The 18,295-nt window shown below is 40.8% G+C and overlaps 2 protein-coding genes across 2 annotated transcripts in view; one reads left to right on the top strand and one right to left on the bottom strand.

Annotated features, from left to right (window-relative positions):
- The window catches only part of acsf3 (acyl-CoA synthetase family member 3), a 30,428-nt gene extending 15,616 nt beyond the window's left edge, over positions 1-14,812 (top strand). Inside the window, exons 8-10 of the mRNA XM_033991922.2 lie at positions 10,835-10,969; positions 11,080-11,191; positions 13,069-14,812. Coding sequence (XP_033847813.1) covers positions 10,835-10,969; positions 11,080-11,191; positions 13,069-13,183 — 362 coding nt within the window. The 3' untranslated portion in view covers positions 13,184-14,812. The remainder of the gene's footprint in view (positions 1-10,834; positions 10,970-11,079; positions 11,192-13,068) is intronic.
- pabpn1l (PABPN1 like, cytoplasmic) overlaps positions 1-18,295 on the bottom strand; it is a 299,018-nt gene that overhangs the window by 119,931 nt on the left and 160,792 nt on the right. The window lies entirely within an intron of this gene.

Raw genomic sequence — 18,295 nt, 5'->3', positions numbered from 1 at the left:
ATTAATGGGGCCGGGTTGTTCAATGTTATTCAGAGAAAAAGCACAGCGAGGAATGTACGTTTTCTTGGTGTCTAAGTGTTAAACCAGGACTGAAGCGCATATTTTGAGAAGAAGAGAGTTTCTGGAAGAACACTGTGTTTGCGAATGTGAATATTTTTGCATTTTTGGAACGATGACTGCTGCATAGTGTATAGATTGGTGAGTTTGTAGCGCACTAACTGTTGGACTATAGTGTAATTTAAAACCTCAAAAAGATCTGAATCATATCTCAAAAAGGTGAGAACTTTTCCTGTGTACAGTAATACGACACATTAATCCGTTTTGGGTTTTTTTTTAGTTGCCTATAGCTGGATCACAAGGATATTCTTCTATTCTTCCACTAGGCTGCATCCACGTGTCAGACGCTCATCTAATTCTCAAATCAAATGTTCAGAGCTCGTATCGTCAGGGACACAGCGGTGCGTTAATCTTGATGTGAGAGCAGATTGTCGCCTCCTGGTTGAAGAGTCTTAACGTTGACTTGAGCTACCTGGCTGCTCTGTGACACCTGCACCTTTCCCCTCGCACCTGCTCCCTGCTTCACACTCCACTCCAGCGCTCTTTCCAACTGTCTCCTCCTCGCAGGGGCTGACGGGAGATCTCTGGGCTGTTTTAGTTATGAGATATAAACAAGATGATACAAATTTCATCAACCATATGTTTTGTGGAAAGTGTTAGTCAGGGAGCGAGTGTGTGGTGCTGTGTAGGGGGTTTATTCAGCATTTTTACAAAGAAAATGTAATGCAAGTTGTGTTTCTAACTATATTCTCAACACGAAACAACTTAGACACGGATTAAAAACTTGGTGATAATAGATTTTGGATTGGAAATTGATTTTTCTTTACCTGATATTTGACTTTCTGGATGATATTATCAACATTTTAAACCTTATGGCAAGTCCTGCATGTTTAAGACGGTGCTTAAGTTCATGTTATTGTCTTTTTGTTAATATAATAAACATAGTAAACGTGCAGCTACCTCCTGGGCTTCGTTGAAATTGAAAAAAAACAATGCTTAGAATGCTTTTTAGCTCAATATTCCTCAAAGCGACTGATACTTGCGTCAATATATTTTGTTTATCCCTAATAATAGATAACAAATCTTCAAAATGTGCTATTATATTATTAATTTAAATGGCATTAACTCAAAACCACACCTCAAACAATACAATCTATGACTGTGCACATCTGTCTGTTCATAACAAAACATTAACATATTAAATGCAACGGTAACAGCTGCAGAAAAACAGTTTGTTTCTATAATATGACTCTTCTTAACATAAACTGCTGTGTATACATAAACCATTAAACCCCTGTCATTTTAAAATTGTCAGCAAGTATGTACTATTTGAATCCTCTCGAGGCTGGAAAATGATAGTGTTTGGCAGAAGCACAATACGAGATAAACGTAGAGGCAAAGAAAGCTATTAAAGCAGACTGACAGGCGAAGAGGAGCGAGGCAGGAGCGATGGGGACAGAGAAAGTTGTGAATAAGGAGTGTGGAGTTTAGATCAATAGTTGGACGGAGGTGTGGCGTGCGCTGGGAGGGTCCGGGTGAGTGGCAGCGCGATAGAGGAGCTGTCACCCTCTAAGTGCGCTCTCCAGCTCACATCTCCACAATATCTCACTACATTGATCTTCTCACATGGGTTTTCTATTTCTGAGCACAACAGTCCGCCGTGCTCCACTACGACATGACACTGTGTCTTTATGTGAGGATAAAGTACTCGTGTAAACAGACCCTGGCAGTCAAATAAAGTGGACATTTTAGTCAGAATATTTCCTCTCCGTAGACGTGACAGAGTAAGACTAATGTACAGTGTATATGAGGATGGACACAGGATATTTAAATCATTATAATGTGTTTAGCCGAGTTAAAATCATATTATTATTACCAGTGTAACAACCTGGCAAGTGCACTGTATGTTCTATTTTTAAAATGGCAAAGATATATTTATACAATATACTGCAAATAACATTATAGACAGTGTCATTAGAGCAACATTAAAGTTTATATTGGCCATAGTTATTTGTTTTATATTGCACTACAATAAAGTCACCAAAACATGGATTTCCCTTGAAGAGCATTATTTTTGTATGTATTTATTTATTTATTTTATGTTTTTATTATTACTTACTATTATTTATCTTATTATTTTACTTACTATTATGTCTTTATTTATTTGTTTCTTTCTTTCTTTATTTTATTATTACTTATTATTTATTTATTTATTTTATTATTTTACTTATTATTTATTTATTTTATTATTTTACTTACTATTGTTTATTTATTTATTTGTTTCTTTCTTTCTTTATTTTATTTATTTTATTATTACTTAATATTATTTAATTATTTTACTTACTATTGTTTATTTATTTATTTATGTTTCTTTCTTTCTTTATTTATTTACTCATTTACTTATTTGTAAAGGGACAGCGTATATTAATGACCATTTAAAAATAAAAAAAGATTATAACCAACGTGGCTTATTTCCATCTTCAGTCCCTCGGTGGGTTGATGTCAAACCGTCTACAGGACAGAGAAAAAACAGCAGCAGTCACACAAAAGCAAATAAACACACCAGCTCACTTAATTTAATAAAAAAAAATTAAATAAATGTCATTTTGTTGTACGTGATGGCATATTTGACCCTCAGACAAGCATTGTTTTAAAGTTTTCAAAAATACTTCATTCATTTCTCTGATATTCATTTCGCCTTCTTTGTATATTCTCAGAACTTTTTTTAAAATAATAAATTATGCTGTAACTAACAAACATAACCATTACCAACATTACATTTTCATAATTCAGTCTGTTGTGTAATGGATGTACTTTTATTCCAGTTTAAGTTATGAGTTTTGTTGCTTTCATTTCCCACTTTCCTGCCTTTTATTATTATTCAGTTCTTTTTGTTTATCTCAGAGTTTTATACTGGACATAAGATGCACAAAATAACTTTAAAATCTCTCTGCGCGTCTTGACCACCTGCACCTCGCTGTAAGGAGCTGCTATAAGTAAAAATACTTATTTGCTCACACTCGGTTGAAGTTTAAAACGCCTTTCTTTGTCTCGGTTTCCTAATTGCCTTTGGTCTTGTCTTTAATTCTAGTGAAATGTCTTGTCTTGTGTTAAATACTGTGGTGTCAGACACAATAGGCTTTTGTTCTTTTTCTCTCCCGTCCCACTCCTTCTCGGGTTTGATGTACCACCAACTAAAAATAGTGCTTTGAGTTTGGAAAGCAGCCATGCTAAACGCTAATAGCCCGAGCTTCAGCTGATCCGTCTTGCTTGACTCTGTATCACATTTATGAGCCTGGAGCTGGAGAATACAAACAGCATCTAAGTGGTTTTCTTGATGAACATTTCACATCTAAGACAGACATCAATCCTGCGGTTCATCTTGTTATCTGCTGCTGGAGAAGAGACCTAGCAAGGATTATAATCAGCAACATTACCATAAAGCAATCCGAGCTCTTTTAATTGCATTATATTAAACAAATTAGATCAGTCATCCAAGTGCAAAGTGCTTTCTTGTAAGATATTAATTACTAAAAAAGGAGCACTGACAAAAGTTAAGGATGATAAATAATGTCATAGCTGGGATTTCTCTGCATGGCTGTCTGTTATTTATCCTCATTAACTCTTCCATCTCAGGCCTGCAGCTTTAATGTGCGGCATTAATATTCATATATGCTAAGTGTTTACAGTGCGGCTGAGGCGGCTCGGTGAGACCCCTCTCGTCTGGAGGTCTCTTCAGCGATGGAGGGCACTCACCGCAGATCGGGCCGCGGCGAGGTGAAAGACGGGCAGGCCACTCGTACCTGTGCGCAGCAAAAACAAACAACTCTCACGCCGAAAAGTGGCTCTAGTGCAAAACACGTGCAGAGATGGAGAATCAACACGACGTTAAACTGCTCCAAACTTTTATGAGCATCTTTGAAAAACATGTTGGATTCACGGATGACAGTTACAGAAGTGCGCTGTACTTTAATACTCATGGTTAAACATTTTTGGAGATGTGCACAGAAGTTCTCAGTTTTTCCATCAAAGTTTGACGTCTTCTTCAAACGTTTATCCATTGAATCGCTCCAGTTTGGACTTTTTGGCTTCAATATGTGTGTGTCTGTGTACACGTGTTTTTGTTTTGTAATAATTCAACCTCCTAAACCCGCGCTCTTTCATGGCTTTATTATTTCTCTTTGTTATTTGGGTTGATTGGACCTGACGAGTGTAAAAAAACCAACTAGGAATGATCCCTTTACGTTATGAGAAAAATGATGTCCACATATGAGGACATTGGTTCTACATTTGAATCATTTTGATAGAACATTTGAATGATAATTTGCAGAAACTATTAAGAGCTTGAACACAGCAACATTTGTCCTGAGTAAAAACGAAATGAGAAACAACAATTTTGCCTCTTGGATCAATGTGACTCATGTGAAGAGCTGCAGCCTTTAGAAAAAAAATAAATATTCTGAACATTCTAAACTCTTAAATTGAACATTTTTGCATTGTTGCTGTTCTTCTTCTAAAAATTTGCATTGTGGCCTAGACAACCCAAAATGTGTTGTCCTCATCTGAGAACACCATGTCCCTGGAGGATAATAAACAGTTTAGTGTGAAAAATGTCTAATTACTTTCCATTTGGTCGGGTATTCACTTACACTAACAGTATGTGTGTGTGTTATTATCTATTGACATATTGTAAACTTCAAAAAACACCTTAATCTGAGCAATCTGTCAATATTGTGTTGATCCTTTTTACAAAGTTTGGCAAGATATAGATGTATTTGAAAACCTTACAGCTCAGGTTATGACGAATTGAACTTATTTATAAAATCATTTGGGGCTTTTTATTTTATACAGTTGAAAATTAATGAGAAACGGCACAGAACTGCAAATAATTTTAGTAATTTTCTGAGGCAAATTCATCCAGTTATTCAATTTAATTTATTTTTTTTTAATATATATAAAGTAATTTTGATAGCTTTACAGTACGACGCAGCTGTGCAGCCAATAGACATAAGGACTATTTTAAACAATATTTTTCTCTAATCTTTCTTTTGTTTGTTATGCTAATCTTTCTGCTAGCATAATAATGAATAATCCATAATGCCACAATCTCATTCACACAGCGCTGGTCTCTCAGTGTGACTGTATTCTGCTGCTATCATTTCTCCATTCATCACTTTGCTGTTTGCAGGAGGCTGAATACCACAGACATCCCGAGGGCTGAGCTGTGTACAAAAACAAGTGCAGTGTGCTCCCATCCAGGTCACATTCACTTACAAATGCATCCACCATGTTCCTCTCCCTCACCTCCGCGACGCACAGAGCTCTGACAGACTAATGGATGGTTACTGTCACCTCCAACCACATTTTTGTGCATTTTTGGGGTTGTCTGACACGTCTGGCAGCCGCGCCGTCGGCCGTAGAGCTGTTTTTGTGAAGTTGGCTCTGGCCTTTGTCACATGTCACACTCTGCCCTTTTGTTGTTACCTCCAGTGGCGAACATTTTGTTTTTGCACTTTGCATTTGGACAAAGAAATGGGTGTCCTTGTACGATCTGAAATGGTTTTGTGAGAAATCTTTACGGTGCTGGTGAAGGTTTGGATAACGGATCCCAGGTCCGACGCAGAGGCGGGTCATTGATAAAGAAAGATGTGACTAAAGGGGAACGTAAGGTCGAGTTACACATCTGCGGGACGGTCGTACGAGAGTCGTTTTACAATGCGATGGAGAGAATTTCTATAGACAAAAGTTATGCGTTCACTGTGGTCTCTGAATGCCTGTTTTTATTTTAGAAATTCTTAAAAAAAATGATTAACATGTGCATTTTCTTTTCACACAAGCTTCTCACCTTTGTGTCTTTTGTAGAAAACAATGTACCGTTCCCCTCAGGATGCAGTCATTTCAAATTACTGCCATAAAACTATACAATATAACAGAAAATGTCACCTACCCTCCATTCTCCTCCTCCTTTGTACTAACTCACAATTATTACGGTGTATATATATATATTTTTTTACTCTGGTTTACACATGTACAGAGCAAAAATGCCACTTATCCATTCTTCAAACATCAAAACGCTTAATATTCTGCTTCTGTTCGACTTCAATATGAAAAGGCAGGTCTCATTTCCACCGATTTTAACAAGAATTTAATGGTCCTACTTCTATTACATTTTAGGTCCGTGTTGTGGTTAACATTGAACACATGTAAAATGGTTTTCTGCTTATGTTATAAACCAAAAGACAAAGTTTAAATCTGTCAACAGGGCAAGTTATCAGGCAGGTAAACGACTCAAATGCAACACAAAGAACAGTCAAATGTCTTAGAAACTACAGCAGAAAGTGTCCGTTAAGCAGGTAATGCAGAATATGGTAAACCAGGGACTAAACAACTGAGGAATAATGTTTTATTTAATATCAATGAAAATCTCTTCCACGCTGAGGATTCAATAAGAGAAACAGGCGGGAAATAAACTCAGAAACAGGGAACTCAAACAGATAGAAATGCAAACAGAGTATTTCAGAGGAGCTTGAATGTTGCTCTCGACTGGTCAACAATCGAGCAAGAACTGACAGAACAGAAGCAGTTTATATATACGACCCTGGGCTGATTAACAAAACGAGAGGCAGCTGCAAAACAGGGAGGGAACAAAAGAAGGACCGGAACAGCCGGAAAAACGGAGCAGGACTGAGGAAAAAACATGCAAACAGACAGAACTGTGACACAAATAGTTGTAGAAGTGAAGACGTTTCACTGCCCAGTTCATTTAAACTTCGTCTTTTTCTATAGATCAGACCTGGACGACTGAGGCTTTACCCAGACATCTACTTCTTATGTTATAGTTTATTTTCCTGACAAATTCAGAATGACGTCTGTTTGTATTTTTTAAACACATTGATATGAGTCTGGTCCTTCGCTGCGTCTCAGTCCCAGTCAAACATGATCATGCAAACAGGTTAGTCTTTTTCAGAGTCACCTGTGAAACGAAGGATGATTTACAAATTAAATTAAATTTATCTCAGCTCTCTCTGCAGAAATGCGCCATTTTTTCAGCCCTCGTCCGATACAGACCATGTCCTCTATTCACTAATCTCCCGTCAATCACGTCCATCTGAAAACAGAGAGATTCTCCAGTGACCAGACTCACATCTTATTTATTTATTTATTTATTTTTATTTAACCTTTATTTAACCAGGACGGTCCCATTGAGATCACTAATCTCTTTTCCAAGGGAGTCCTGGCCAACACAGCAGCACAGTTACATTTCAACACATCACAAAATGGATTCTTAAAAACAATTACAAATCATAGACTTAATTTCCAAACCTTTCAACATAGATTTAAACTGAACTATTGAAGTCAGTTCTTGTCATTTCAAGGCTTTTTGTAAATTATTCCATGTTGAAGTTGCAGAATGTTGAGATGCCACTTTACCAGTCTCTGTGCGGACAGTCGGGACGTAAAGAAGCTGCAGTTTTGTGATGACAGAGCGTAATGTCCATCTGTTTTATGTTGAATATACGTGCTGAGATATGGAGGGAGCAGACCCATAATCCCTTTGTAAATGAACATGTACCAGTGTCCAGTGCTGCCCAACAACACGTGTGTCTGAGGCTTACAGTTTGTGATAAATCAATTCATAAAGTATTGAAGAAGTGTGTGTTCTGGATCCAAAGCAAATAGTTGGAGTGTTTGTCTGTAATGGCATAAATGTAGTTTTCTGTTTTCACAAAGTAACAGATTTATAGAAGAAATGATCATATGATGAGTTAAGATGTCAGCTCTTTGGATGAGATTATCTTTACATCTGAGCGTCCTTCACATACGGCTGGTCAGTGCGGGAGAAGCTGTCATAAATAACAATAAGTGTGATTAAGACACATTTGACAACAGCAGCGCCAAAGATCCCGTGTTTGAGTGTCCGTTTCACACATCGACAGGCCCGTGACTATTGAGGCGTGTTTTGAACCGTTATGACAAACTGTTATTGTCACCGTGTTTAGAAAAAACCCAATTACGCAACGTTCTGCTTTAACAAACTTCTAAACGAAAGACTAAAATCTCTGTAAAAACATCTTATCTGGATTTCTTTCAGTTCGCTGATGGTAAAAGTTTCTTCAGGGCCATTTGCTTGTTTTCTGAAAGACATGATAAAACTCCGCTGTCCTCCATCCTTCGGTTAAAGTCTCGATCTGTTTTATTTCATTTTTTTTCCTCTTCACACTGAGCGCCTTCACTTTCTTTAATGCCTCGGAATGAGATGAAAGCCCAGTGCAATTAGGCTTCTTATCGTTTTAATTAAGAAAGCCATTCGTCCATATCTGCCTCCGACGCCATAACACATAATGGCAGTGAGTCTCTGATGCCTGGAGTCGTGTTTGTGTGTTCTTGTGTGCATCTGTGTGTTGTGTGTGTGCTTTTCTGACATGGTTCATATTAACTATCTTGCCCCTCTTCCCTTTTATCAGCCTATGTTCTCCATCAAATTCCCACTTGTACTTCTCTCCAAACATGTTGTTGTAGTCCTCGTTATTTCGCTCTCTCAAACAGCCAAGGTCAAAGAGTCTCACACGAGTGCTTCAAACTCCGCTCGAGAATGCTTTTGTCAGGCCTCATTAATGCGCCTTTCTTTTCCACGCACTTAAGAAGTCAAAAACATGTTTAGTTGTGTTGGTGATGGTGATCAAAAACACCCTTTTCAAAGTTTTAATTAAGTTGTTTTTGTCAAAGAAAACAGAAGCTGTGCAGTGGAGGTCACAGTACTGTATTTTCTATCCCTCCTCGATGGGGAAAAGTGCATGTTGATATATGCTGCACGTCTGAGTTGCATTTCTAATACCAGTTTGTAAATGCCATTTGTTTTCCTTTGCGGCAGCATTTCTCTGTTTCTCTAAATGACATCTGTTTGCTGTCTGGCCTCACTGTGAAAGCAGCATTAGTGGTGTTAACACCAAACCAAGCTCTATCCTTCACTCTGCTCTCCTCAGCCCCCCCTCGTCTCCCCATTACCCTGCCCTATCAGTGCGGAGCAGTGGTCTGTGAAGAAATTCCCAATATCTAAATTTACACACTGTATCAATCTTGTTTAATAGACTGGAAAGCTTATAGCCGGCGTGGCAAGCCGGCGGAGAGGGCAGCAGTGATAAATTGTGGGTGTGCAGGCGACAGCCGCCCGTGATGTATAATGAAATATTTATGATTTATCCCAGCTAATAAACTGAAATGAAGTGCGTGATGTATGGGAACAGATGGGCTCTGTATTGATGCTGAGGCATACAGGCAGAGGCTAAACCAGACAGGAAGAAAGGTGGAGCAGAGGAAGTGGAGATGTGGTGAGCGATGCTGCACGGACGCTGAACCAACGAGTTAGAGAGAAAATATGGAGGGCAAGGGAGAGAAAAAAGAGGTTTTGTGTTGGAGTCTGAAAAGTGCAGAGGAGATGGATGGAGGAAGCAGAGGAGGGAATAAATGAGATTAAATGATGGAGGAGAAGATAGAGAGAAGATGGCAGTTAAAGAGGCACCATCCGAATGTGAGTCTCCTCTGTATCACCACATCGGGCCAAACAAGCTCCATTTTTTATTTTATTGATTTGGTATTTTGGTGAAACGCTTCTTCTCAGTCATAGTTTGTCCTTTTTTCTTTTGTTGTGAGTTCAGTTTAATCTTTACACTTGGGAAATGCATTCAGAGCTTCAGAGTTGCGTATAAGGTTTCTAAAAAAAGGTTCTCCTGGGTTGGCTTCTTAAATCTTGGATTAATTTTAGTTCAGGATTTGAGTGGCACGCTGTCAACGCACTCACTTGTTTCTGTCTTTGAAGACCTTTACAAAATATATTTATTATATTCAGAATAAGCTGTGACAAACACTCCTGACTGTCACGCTTTGTTCTTCTGTCCCTTTGAGTAATTCTTAATTTAGAAACAAAACATTAATTTCTAAACTTACTGTCTACAGATGATAGATGATGTTTCAAAGCAGAACGTTACTCTATAATAGAAATAATTAACAAAACATTAAATAGCACCAAGACTCTTTCCCTCGCGGCGTTCACCTCTGTCCTTGCTCACTCGTCCTTGACCTCTGACCTCATCTCACACGTTTCACTTTTAATTTGTCCTTTTCTTTTCCCCGTTTGGCCGCAGATGTGAACGCGGCACCTGTAATAATCCTAAAAGACACCTTCCTGCTTCTCCTCCCTCCTCTGTCCATTTCCACCGTCTCCTCAGTCTCTCTCCGCTCATCCATAGTGACCCATTTCCTGAGCTCATCGCACCCCGGCCCAGCTGAGCCCCACGTCCCGCTACTATCACACCCCCCTCTACCTCCACCCGCCCGTCCCGCACCTGTCCGCCCCTCTCTGGAGTAAGCATAGGGGGCTGGGGGATCTTAAGCCATCATCCATCCACTGATCCAGCGCGTGAGGAGACGCCCGAGGAGCAAAGCATTAGTAACTGTTCACATAGTTACAGTCTAGACCAAGACTCTCACACTGTAGATTAATAGATTTGGATAAAAATAGTGTATCATCTGAAATTGATTATTACTTTCTGCAAAATCTGTTCTTTTTTACACTAGTTGAAGACGGGCTAAGCCTACACATCATCTCAGCCAGCCATGATTTTATTTTTCATGTATTGTTCCATGGTCTAGTAAAAATAAAACACACAAAAAACAGTTTGCTTTAGACCCTGGACTAATGTAAAAATCACGGACACTAAATAAACGGCTCTGTGAAGTACAACATTTTACATTTCTCCCATTTTCTTGATCTTTGCAGGTGACACCGCCGTCTACAAAGATGGCGTGTACTGGATCATGGGCCGCACCAGCGTAGACATCATCAAAAGTGGAGGCTACAAGATCAGCGCGCTTGAGGTGGAGCGCCACCTGCTGGCACATCCGGACATTTTAGGTAAGAGTTCATGGTATAAAGTACAATAATAAAAGCTCTAGACTCACTCAAATCCAGCCGCACGTAATAAAAATGATTCTTATCTCTAATTGTGTGACGTACGTGTCCAGATGTGGCTGTGGTCGGGGCTCCTGACGCAGTTTGGGGTCAGAAGGTCACCGCAGTCGTGGAGTTGAAACAAGGGAAGAACCTGACTTTATCGGACTTGAAGATTTGGGCTCGGTAAATAGTTTTGTCTCTTGACGCTGCTGCGCTCCATTATTTATAGGCAGCCCATGTGTTTTGTGTTTTTGTGACTATTCCTCTTAGCATTACCTGAAAGCAGGTGCCAGAGTTGTATATGGTCTGAACACCCAGTAAGGATGATGTCTCTAAATACTGGGCCACCTGCCACCTTTAAAAATGCTTTTCAGAAGCAGGTGGACTCCAACCTGTACCACCAATGGAGACCGTGACCTGAATAAGTAACAGCAGATTCATCATCCAGAAATCCAACAAAACCAAGAACAACAAAGCGTGCAGCACTACACTCTATTGTTTTACACTGTTCCCTGGTACTGCATTTATACACAGAAAGTAGCGCAAACGTGCACCAAGTCTCCTGAAGTCATCCTCGTTACAGTTTTTTCTCTTTTGCTTTGACATTTCTTAAAATAATTTGGACAAAACTCACAAAATACCAGACGCACTTGAGGCTGTGTTCCCTCTGTGTGTTTTTGTAAGAAAGTGCAAAACACAAACAGCAGTTCAAAAATGACAAAAAAAAAATCTGCTCAATTGAACTTTGATATGAAAGAATTTCCATCTCAAGCATAAATCAAACTGATTTGACTCCTCTTCGCCGTAATCTCAATGACTTGTGTCTGATTTATTAAATGCCAATTCAGATTCCATTACAAAACCACACAAAATAAATAGATAAACAGAGAATTGGCTCTTATAAAGCTCATTGTCTAATACACTTTTCCATGTTGTGTATCTGTCACAGTAGTTTATTTTTCCACTGGAGGCAGCTGGCGACACACAACCTTTGCTTACACACTTTTCTAACACTATTGTTTCTTTTCACAGAATTTTAGATTTCCTCATCTTCACCTTTTCCTTCACCTTCACTCTACCATCTGTTTTATCCTCACTGCTTTCCTTCCACATCCCACCAGTATCATTTATCTGCATCGTACGTGTGCTGTGCCGTCGCTGTAGGCTCCATATGGCGTGGGGGTGGCTCGCTCTGACTGCTATGGCCCTTTGCCGGTCCAGCGGTGGTTTAGTGCCGGTTTGGTGCGCGTGACGTGACCCGGGACACATCGGTGCCACGGGTGCAGCCAGTGGTCAGCCGGCGCCCAAACAAACACGCTCCGATGCTACGATTCGAGAGGAGAAAGAGGCAGATAAAATGAGACATAAACAAGTGGACGGATGCTCAGTCCTCAGTGCCCCGGATTCAACTGTCAGTGTCAGTCAGCGTCATCGGACCGAACGCAGGACGAAAACCGGTGGCACATTACCACAATATATGCGGCGTGGTTGTATTCATTGACTTGGAGACACATCTGCTCAAAGGAGTGTAACGCGGCACCGCTATGAATCATTCTACTCGCGCGCGGAAAAGCGTTAACACAGGAAGTCACATGCGCACACAAACAAACTAGGTTAAAGATAATAAAAAAAGCCCCGGGCCTCAATCCTTGACGTAACAACTGAGCTCCCCAAATGGAAAAAAATAAAAGACTTTTAATTATCCCTGCCTTCTGTTTTCCGCTGCGTTATTTGTTTTTCTTCATAGTGGAGATTATATTGTTTCATAAAGGGAAGTGTCTGGGAGGCGAATGGGATATTAGGGAGGGGAGCCGCGGCGCACTGTATGAAGGACATTGGTTTGCTTATCAGGGCTGCTCTGCCACGGGGCGAGCTTTTGTTTTGAAATTGTTTTGTGTTTTTTTCGTGTGCGGATGCGTTTGTGTGTACGTTTTTTGTCAGCACACTCATCATTGTTGTCAGTGCGTCCTTGTGCGGTGTTTGTCTGTGTGTTATTGCTCCTCTGTTTTCGTCGGGCTGACCTCTGTGGGACTGGGGTTGTTTGGTTGTTTTTTTTTCAGGGAGCACATGGCGCCCTACACCATCCCCACCGGCCTGCTGCTGGTCGACCAGATGCCCCGGAACCAAATGGGCAAGGTCAACAAGAAGGAGCTGCTCAGACGCTTCTTCTCCTGATGGAAATACGAGTGTACGGTCAGCAGCATTACACCCAGGAGTAACGTTTGAGTCACTCTTTTTATAAACTATGTCGATTGAACAAGTGCCTTATTGATTTTATTATAAGAGAAACACTGTCCGTGATCCAATGTTTTACGATCAGACTTTATTCATTGATTAAACTGTTTGTAATGTGATATTATCGTCAGGGCGTGTGTCTCGGGTCCTGTTAAACGGACTTTTAAGATGTGTCAGTCTATAATATATTCATAAGATGTAGTTTTTTTATGAATGAACCTTCCAATCCCATTAAATGTGATTATTTTTTCAAATCTAAATAACTGACGTTGGACGCAGTGACAGTATTTACAGTATTACACTACGGTACATTCAAACTGAACCACAAACCTTTTGGTTACTGTGCCTGGTCATAGATTATGTTTTGGAAAATGACATAAAATTCTACGTGAGACTGAAATAAGTTGATTGTAAAAGTGCTGCTCCTCCATCTCTCCTTCTCCAGCTCTCCTCCTCCATCTCTTACTTCACCTCTCCTCCTCCATCTCTCATTCTCCACCTCTCCTCCTCAACTCACTTCCATCTCTCCTCCTCCACCTCTCATACTCCACCTTTCCTCCTCCATCTCTCATACTTCACCTCTTATACTTCACCTCTCCTCCTCCACCTCTCATACTTCACCTCTCCTCCTCCATCTCTCCTCCTCAACTCACTTCCATCTCTTGTCCTCCATGTCTCCTCTTCTATCTCACGTCCATCTCTCTTCTTCCACCTCTCCTCCCCCTCTACCATCTCTCCTCCTCCCCCTCTCTCTTCCTTCATCTCTCCTACTCCTTTTCTCCTCCTCCATTGCTCTTTTTCCATCTCTTCTCCTTCATCTCTCCATCTCTCCTACTCCATTTCTCCTCCTCCTCTCCATCGCTCTTCCTTCATCTCTCCTACTCCTTTTCTCCTCCTCCATCGCTCCTCCTCCATCACTCCTCCTTCATCTCTTCTCCTTCATCGCTCCTCCAGCTCTCCTCTTCTTCCACCTCTCCTCCTTCATTTCTCCTCTTTCACTTCATCTCCTTCTCTCCTCCTCAACTCACTTCCATCTCCTCTTCCCCATATAACCTTTTCTATCTCACCTCCACCTCTCTTGCTCCACCCTTCTCCGCCATCTCTCTTCTTCCACCTCTCCTCCCCCTCTACCACCTCTTTTCCTCCATCTCTGCTCATCCCTTTCCCCTCCATCTCTCCATCTCTCCACCTCTTCACCTCCTCCTTCACCTCTCCTCCTCCATCTCACTTCCCCCACCTCCTCCTCCTCCTCCTCCTCCTCCACCTCCTCGTCTCACAGATTACACCAGGAACAACTTGACTGTAGACGTCTCTTCAATGAGGCCTGGCTCGATGCCAAGAGAAAGAGAGAGAGAAAAAGAGAGAAAGAGAGAGAGAACAACAGAGGTATGGAGCAGTTGGAGTACGGGGGATGAGTGTATTGTTTTCACTGGCGCTAAATGAACATATTGCACTGACTCTGTGTTTTGTGTCAGAGCCTCAGACGTGTCTAGTTTTAAGTCTGGTGAATTTAATACTTCAGAAAATGTGTCGTCTACTTTTAATGTGCAATAAAATGTTTTAATTGTTATTTTATGTATGTGTTTTTTCCTTCTCCCCCTCCTCTCCCGCTCCGTCTGTCCTCCACCTCTCCTCCTCTTCCTCCTTAAATACAGTAGTGACATAAACGTGTAGCATAAACGTAAACTGGACAAGAAATAGATGAGGAAACTTGGTTCAGGGATCGATTCTCAGTTTTGTTTTATTAATTATTCTTCCTCATGAGTCATAAAACACAAATCTATCAAAGCGCTTCAGAACGGTGAAAAATTAAGACTGTCGCCATAGTGATTAACAATTAAAATGTGTCTTTTTAATGGAAAAACGTGCTCAAAATGTGGCATATAACGGAAAGTTGAAGCCCACGTTCACTGACCAAAACTCACTGCATCCTCCATTGTCAATTAAATCAAGCGTTTGAAAATCAATGGTAAAAGTTGTCTGGAAATGTAAAGAAAAAGATAACAAATAAAAACAAAGTGCAACCTCTAACAGCTCTCGTCCGCACAAACACACACACACACACACACACGCAGCGGTCCGCCCACAGTCACCAGAGACCTGATTAAGAGAGCAGAGCTATCGATCTGTGGGTTGGCAGCCCAGGATGGATGAGCACACAACGCTACAGGAACAGCAGAGGACAGCCCCAGTGCCCCAGACCCCGCCCACCACCACCACCACCACCAGCACCACCCACACCAGGAGGGGAGCGAGGGGGGCTCCGGGCAGGACCTCTGGGGCCGTCGCACTTAGACCGGTGAACAGGTCAATACTGAAGATGGAAGAAGACAGCGTGTGGTTAAGGTAACACACGAGCAGGAGTTTACAGTTATAATGTCATTTTTTTAAGATATAAAAGGTCAAAAAGTTCAATCTACACTTTTTTTTTTCAAATTCAGTTCACGTTTAAAGCCTGTTCTTAATGAATTAGCTGTAAATATAATAAACAGCTTCATAACACGACTTGTACATATATTTTCTGATATTTTATAAACAATAAAAGGTAGAAAACAACATTTACATCATTCTTTAATTGCTCAACACTTAAATTACTCAGACCCTGTGCTGCAAACTCATGCTCTAGTTTTGCCAGTGAGACAAATTCTCTGTATTTCTTGAGGATTCATCTTGAACAGTTTCGGCTGAATCGTTTCCGTGTGATCATTTCCGCACAAACTGACCAGTCCCAGGACAGATCTGTGATTCGTGCAGGACCGAACCAAAACAAACAGATGAACTTCAGCTTATTTTAGAGGAAATACAGACTTTTCTCTCACCTGGATTTAACTTAAGTCTGTTTTTTGACTTGTTCCTCTGCTGCGACAAAACACAAAAGTTTAACACGTTTTATTGATGAAAATGTTGTGTATCAGCGAATTGATTATAATAGAATTGTTGGAAATTTCAATTTATCTGCGCTTCGGCCAAATGAGTCCCCAGGAGCCGGAGCAGCTTAAGAAGGTTCCGGGGCAAACCACTGTGTGATAATAAAGAGGGGAGTCAGATATTTTTTAGCTTTTTGTTTATCTTTAATTTGTGTTCACTGTTAAAACGATGCATTAAACGTAGAGCTCTATTTTAACAAACAACTTAAGTGAATAAATATTTACACTGTTTAGTTAGAGCTGATTTTTAACGATATTATTGAATGTTTGAAAACTCCCCTGTGTGACAGAGTGGGCTCAGCCAATCAGGGAGGAGCTCTATAAAAGGAGCAAACTCAGCTGTGTGGACAGGAGGTACTGCCAGGCTAATTCTGTAAAAAATATTGCTTGTTTTGGTAAATATTTTGGCGTTTGAATAGATGCACTTGTGTCTGCACTGGACAAACTGTCTCAGCTCTGCTCTGTTCCTCACTGAACCTCTAAGGCTGCTGTCCGGACGATTACAGACCGATCAACGTCAAGTCTTAAACGCTCTGATCATTGTTTCCAGACACTTTTAGCGAGCGTTTTTCTAGATTAATGTATAGATCTTTATTCAGAGATCTGCACATATGAGTCCGGTGAGAGCCATGTTACTAATTCCCTTCTTTTTTTATCTTAAACCTTGACGAGCTGCTTTCTGGGATAGTCAAACGCAGTTGTTCCTACGCGGTTCTCATCCAACAGTGAGTCTGATCGGACAAAAATGGCGTCTCTGATCGTCACTTCACATCCAGTAAAAGTCCTGTAGGTGATATCGTTAAGTGTCTTTTTCTCAAATAACTGCTTTTACAATAAACAGTTTAGAGTAAAAGGCATTTACCTGAACAAGAACAAATAAAAGTCAAGTGCGGGACCTTTTAATTTAAAGGGACGGTGTGTGGCCTGCGTCGCTTCTATTAAAGTCCTACAATCACAGTGAACCTGAGTTGTCGTGTTTTAAACTGCAGATAGAGGACAGGACAGTTAAACGTTTCCTCGTGGCTCGTGTGACGACTCAGAATCACCAAAAACACCAAATTATTACACAAACGATGGTCATCATGTCTAATCTTAAGAATAAATCTGCATTTTTAGGTCTTAATTTTGACATTTTTATCCTGTCCCTTTGACCAAATAAAGTTTTTCGTCTTCGTAACCTCCCGTCCTCTCGTCCTTTGCAGAGACTTGAGCTTCAGTGTCGTTGTACGGGGTAAAGTGCCGGTACACGCGGTGATGGGACTATTCCCCGGGCTGGTTCTTGATGGAGTCCTCGCGCCCTTGAACCACCTCCACCTCCTCTGCTCTCCGCTCTCTCCACAGCCTTCCTCTGCCCGCTGGAGTGTGGAGGGAGAGGGTGTCTGCAGATGGCGGCTTATTGGACCCCTGGGTGCAGCCGGCTGGGTTATAAGGGACACTGGTGAGGTTGTTTATGCTTTGGGACGTTTAAAGGGTTATTGTTAGAAAGTTCACAGACTTCTCCGGATACGGCTACGTCATGGTGTTTCTCTGCGTCCTGTGTGTTCAGTTCATGTTATATTACAATTTTATGGGACTCTGGGTAAGAAAAATACGTTTCTTCTTGCCAAATGTGGAATCATAAAGGTTTGCGTTAAGGTTTGGTCCTGGTTTGAGCTCAGATTAGACTTGATGATCCTGTTCTTCTCCTGGTTTGTTCCTGGTTTAGTTCCAGATTTGGCCCCAGGTTTGGGTCAGTTTTGATGTTGTTAATGTGCAAAAGTGAGCACGCCCTTAAAGATCACAACTCCAGCCACAAGGGGTCAGTAAAGGAACAAATTAGAAGAACAAATCCACTCATCGTGCACTGGACCAAAGAAGAAAGTACAAGTTAGATTCATAATCCTTTGCTCTTTATTTCCAACTCTTCATCCCAGAACAAGAAAAGATCGTCAGTACATTTTCTTTTCAATCATCTAAAGCCCGAGGACTCGCCGTAAACTTAATGCTGATTAAAAATACCTTCTTTATTTGGAGAGCACTTATTCCTCTAATATTAGGCACAGCAAATCCTCTTAATGCATTCAGAGAGACAGTGACACCTGTGCGTTTCACTGCGCGCTCCTCCCTGCAGAGTTACAAGTACCAT

Source organism: Periophthalmus magnuspinnatus, chromosome 3, assembly GCF_009829125.3.
Source record: "Periophthalmus magnuspinnatus isolate fPerMag1 chromosome 3, fPerMag1.2.pri, whole genome shotgun sequence".
Lineage (NCBI taxonomy): Eukaryota > Metazoa > Chordata > Actinopteri > Gobiiformes > Gobiidae > Periophthalmus > Periophthalmus magnuspinnatus.
The sequence above is the reverse complement of the archived record's forward strand: the minus strand, read 5'-3'. Positions and strand labels throughout refer to the sequence as shown.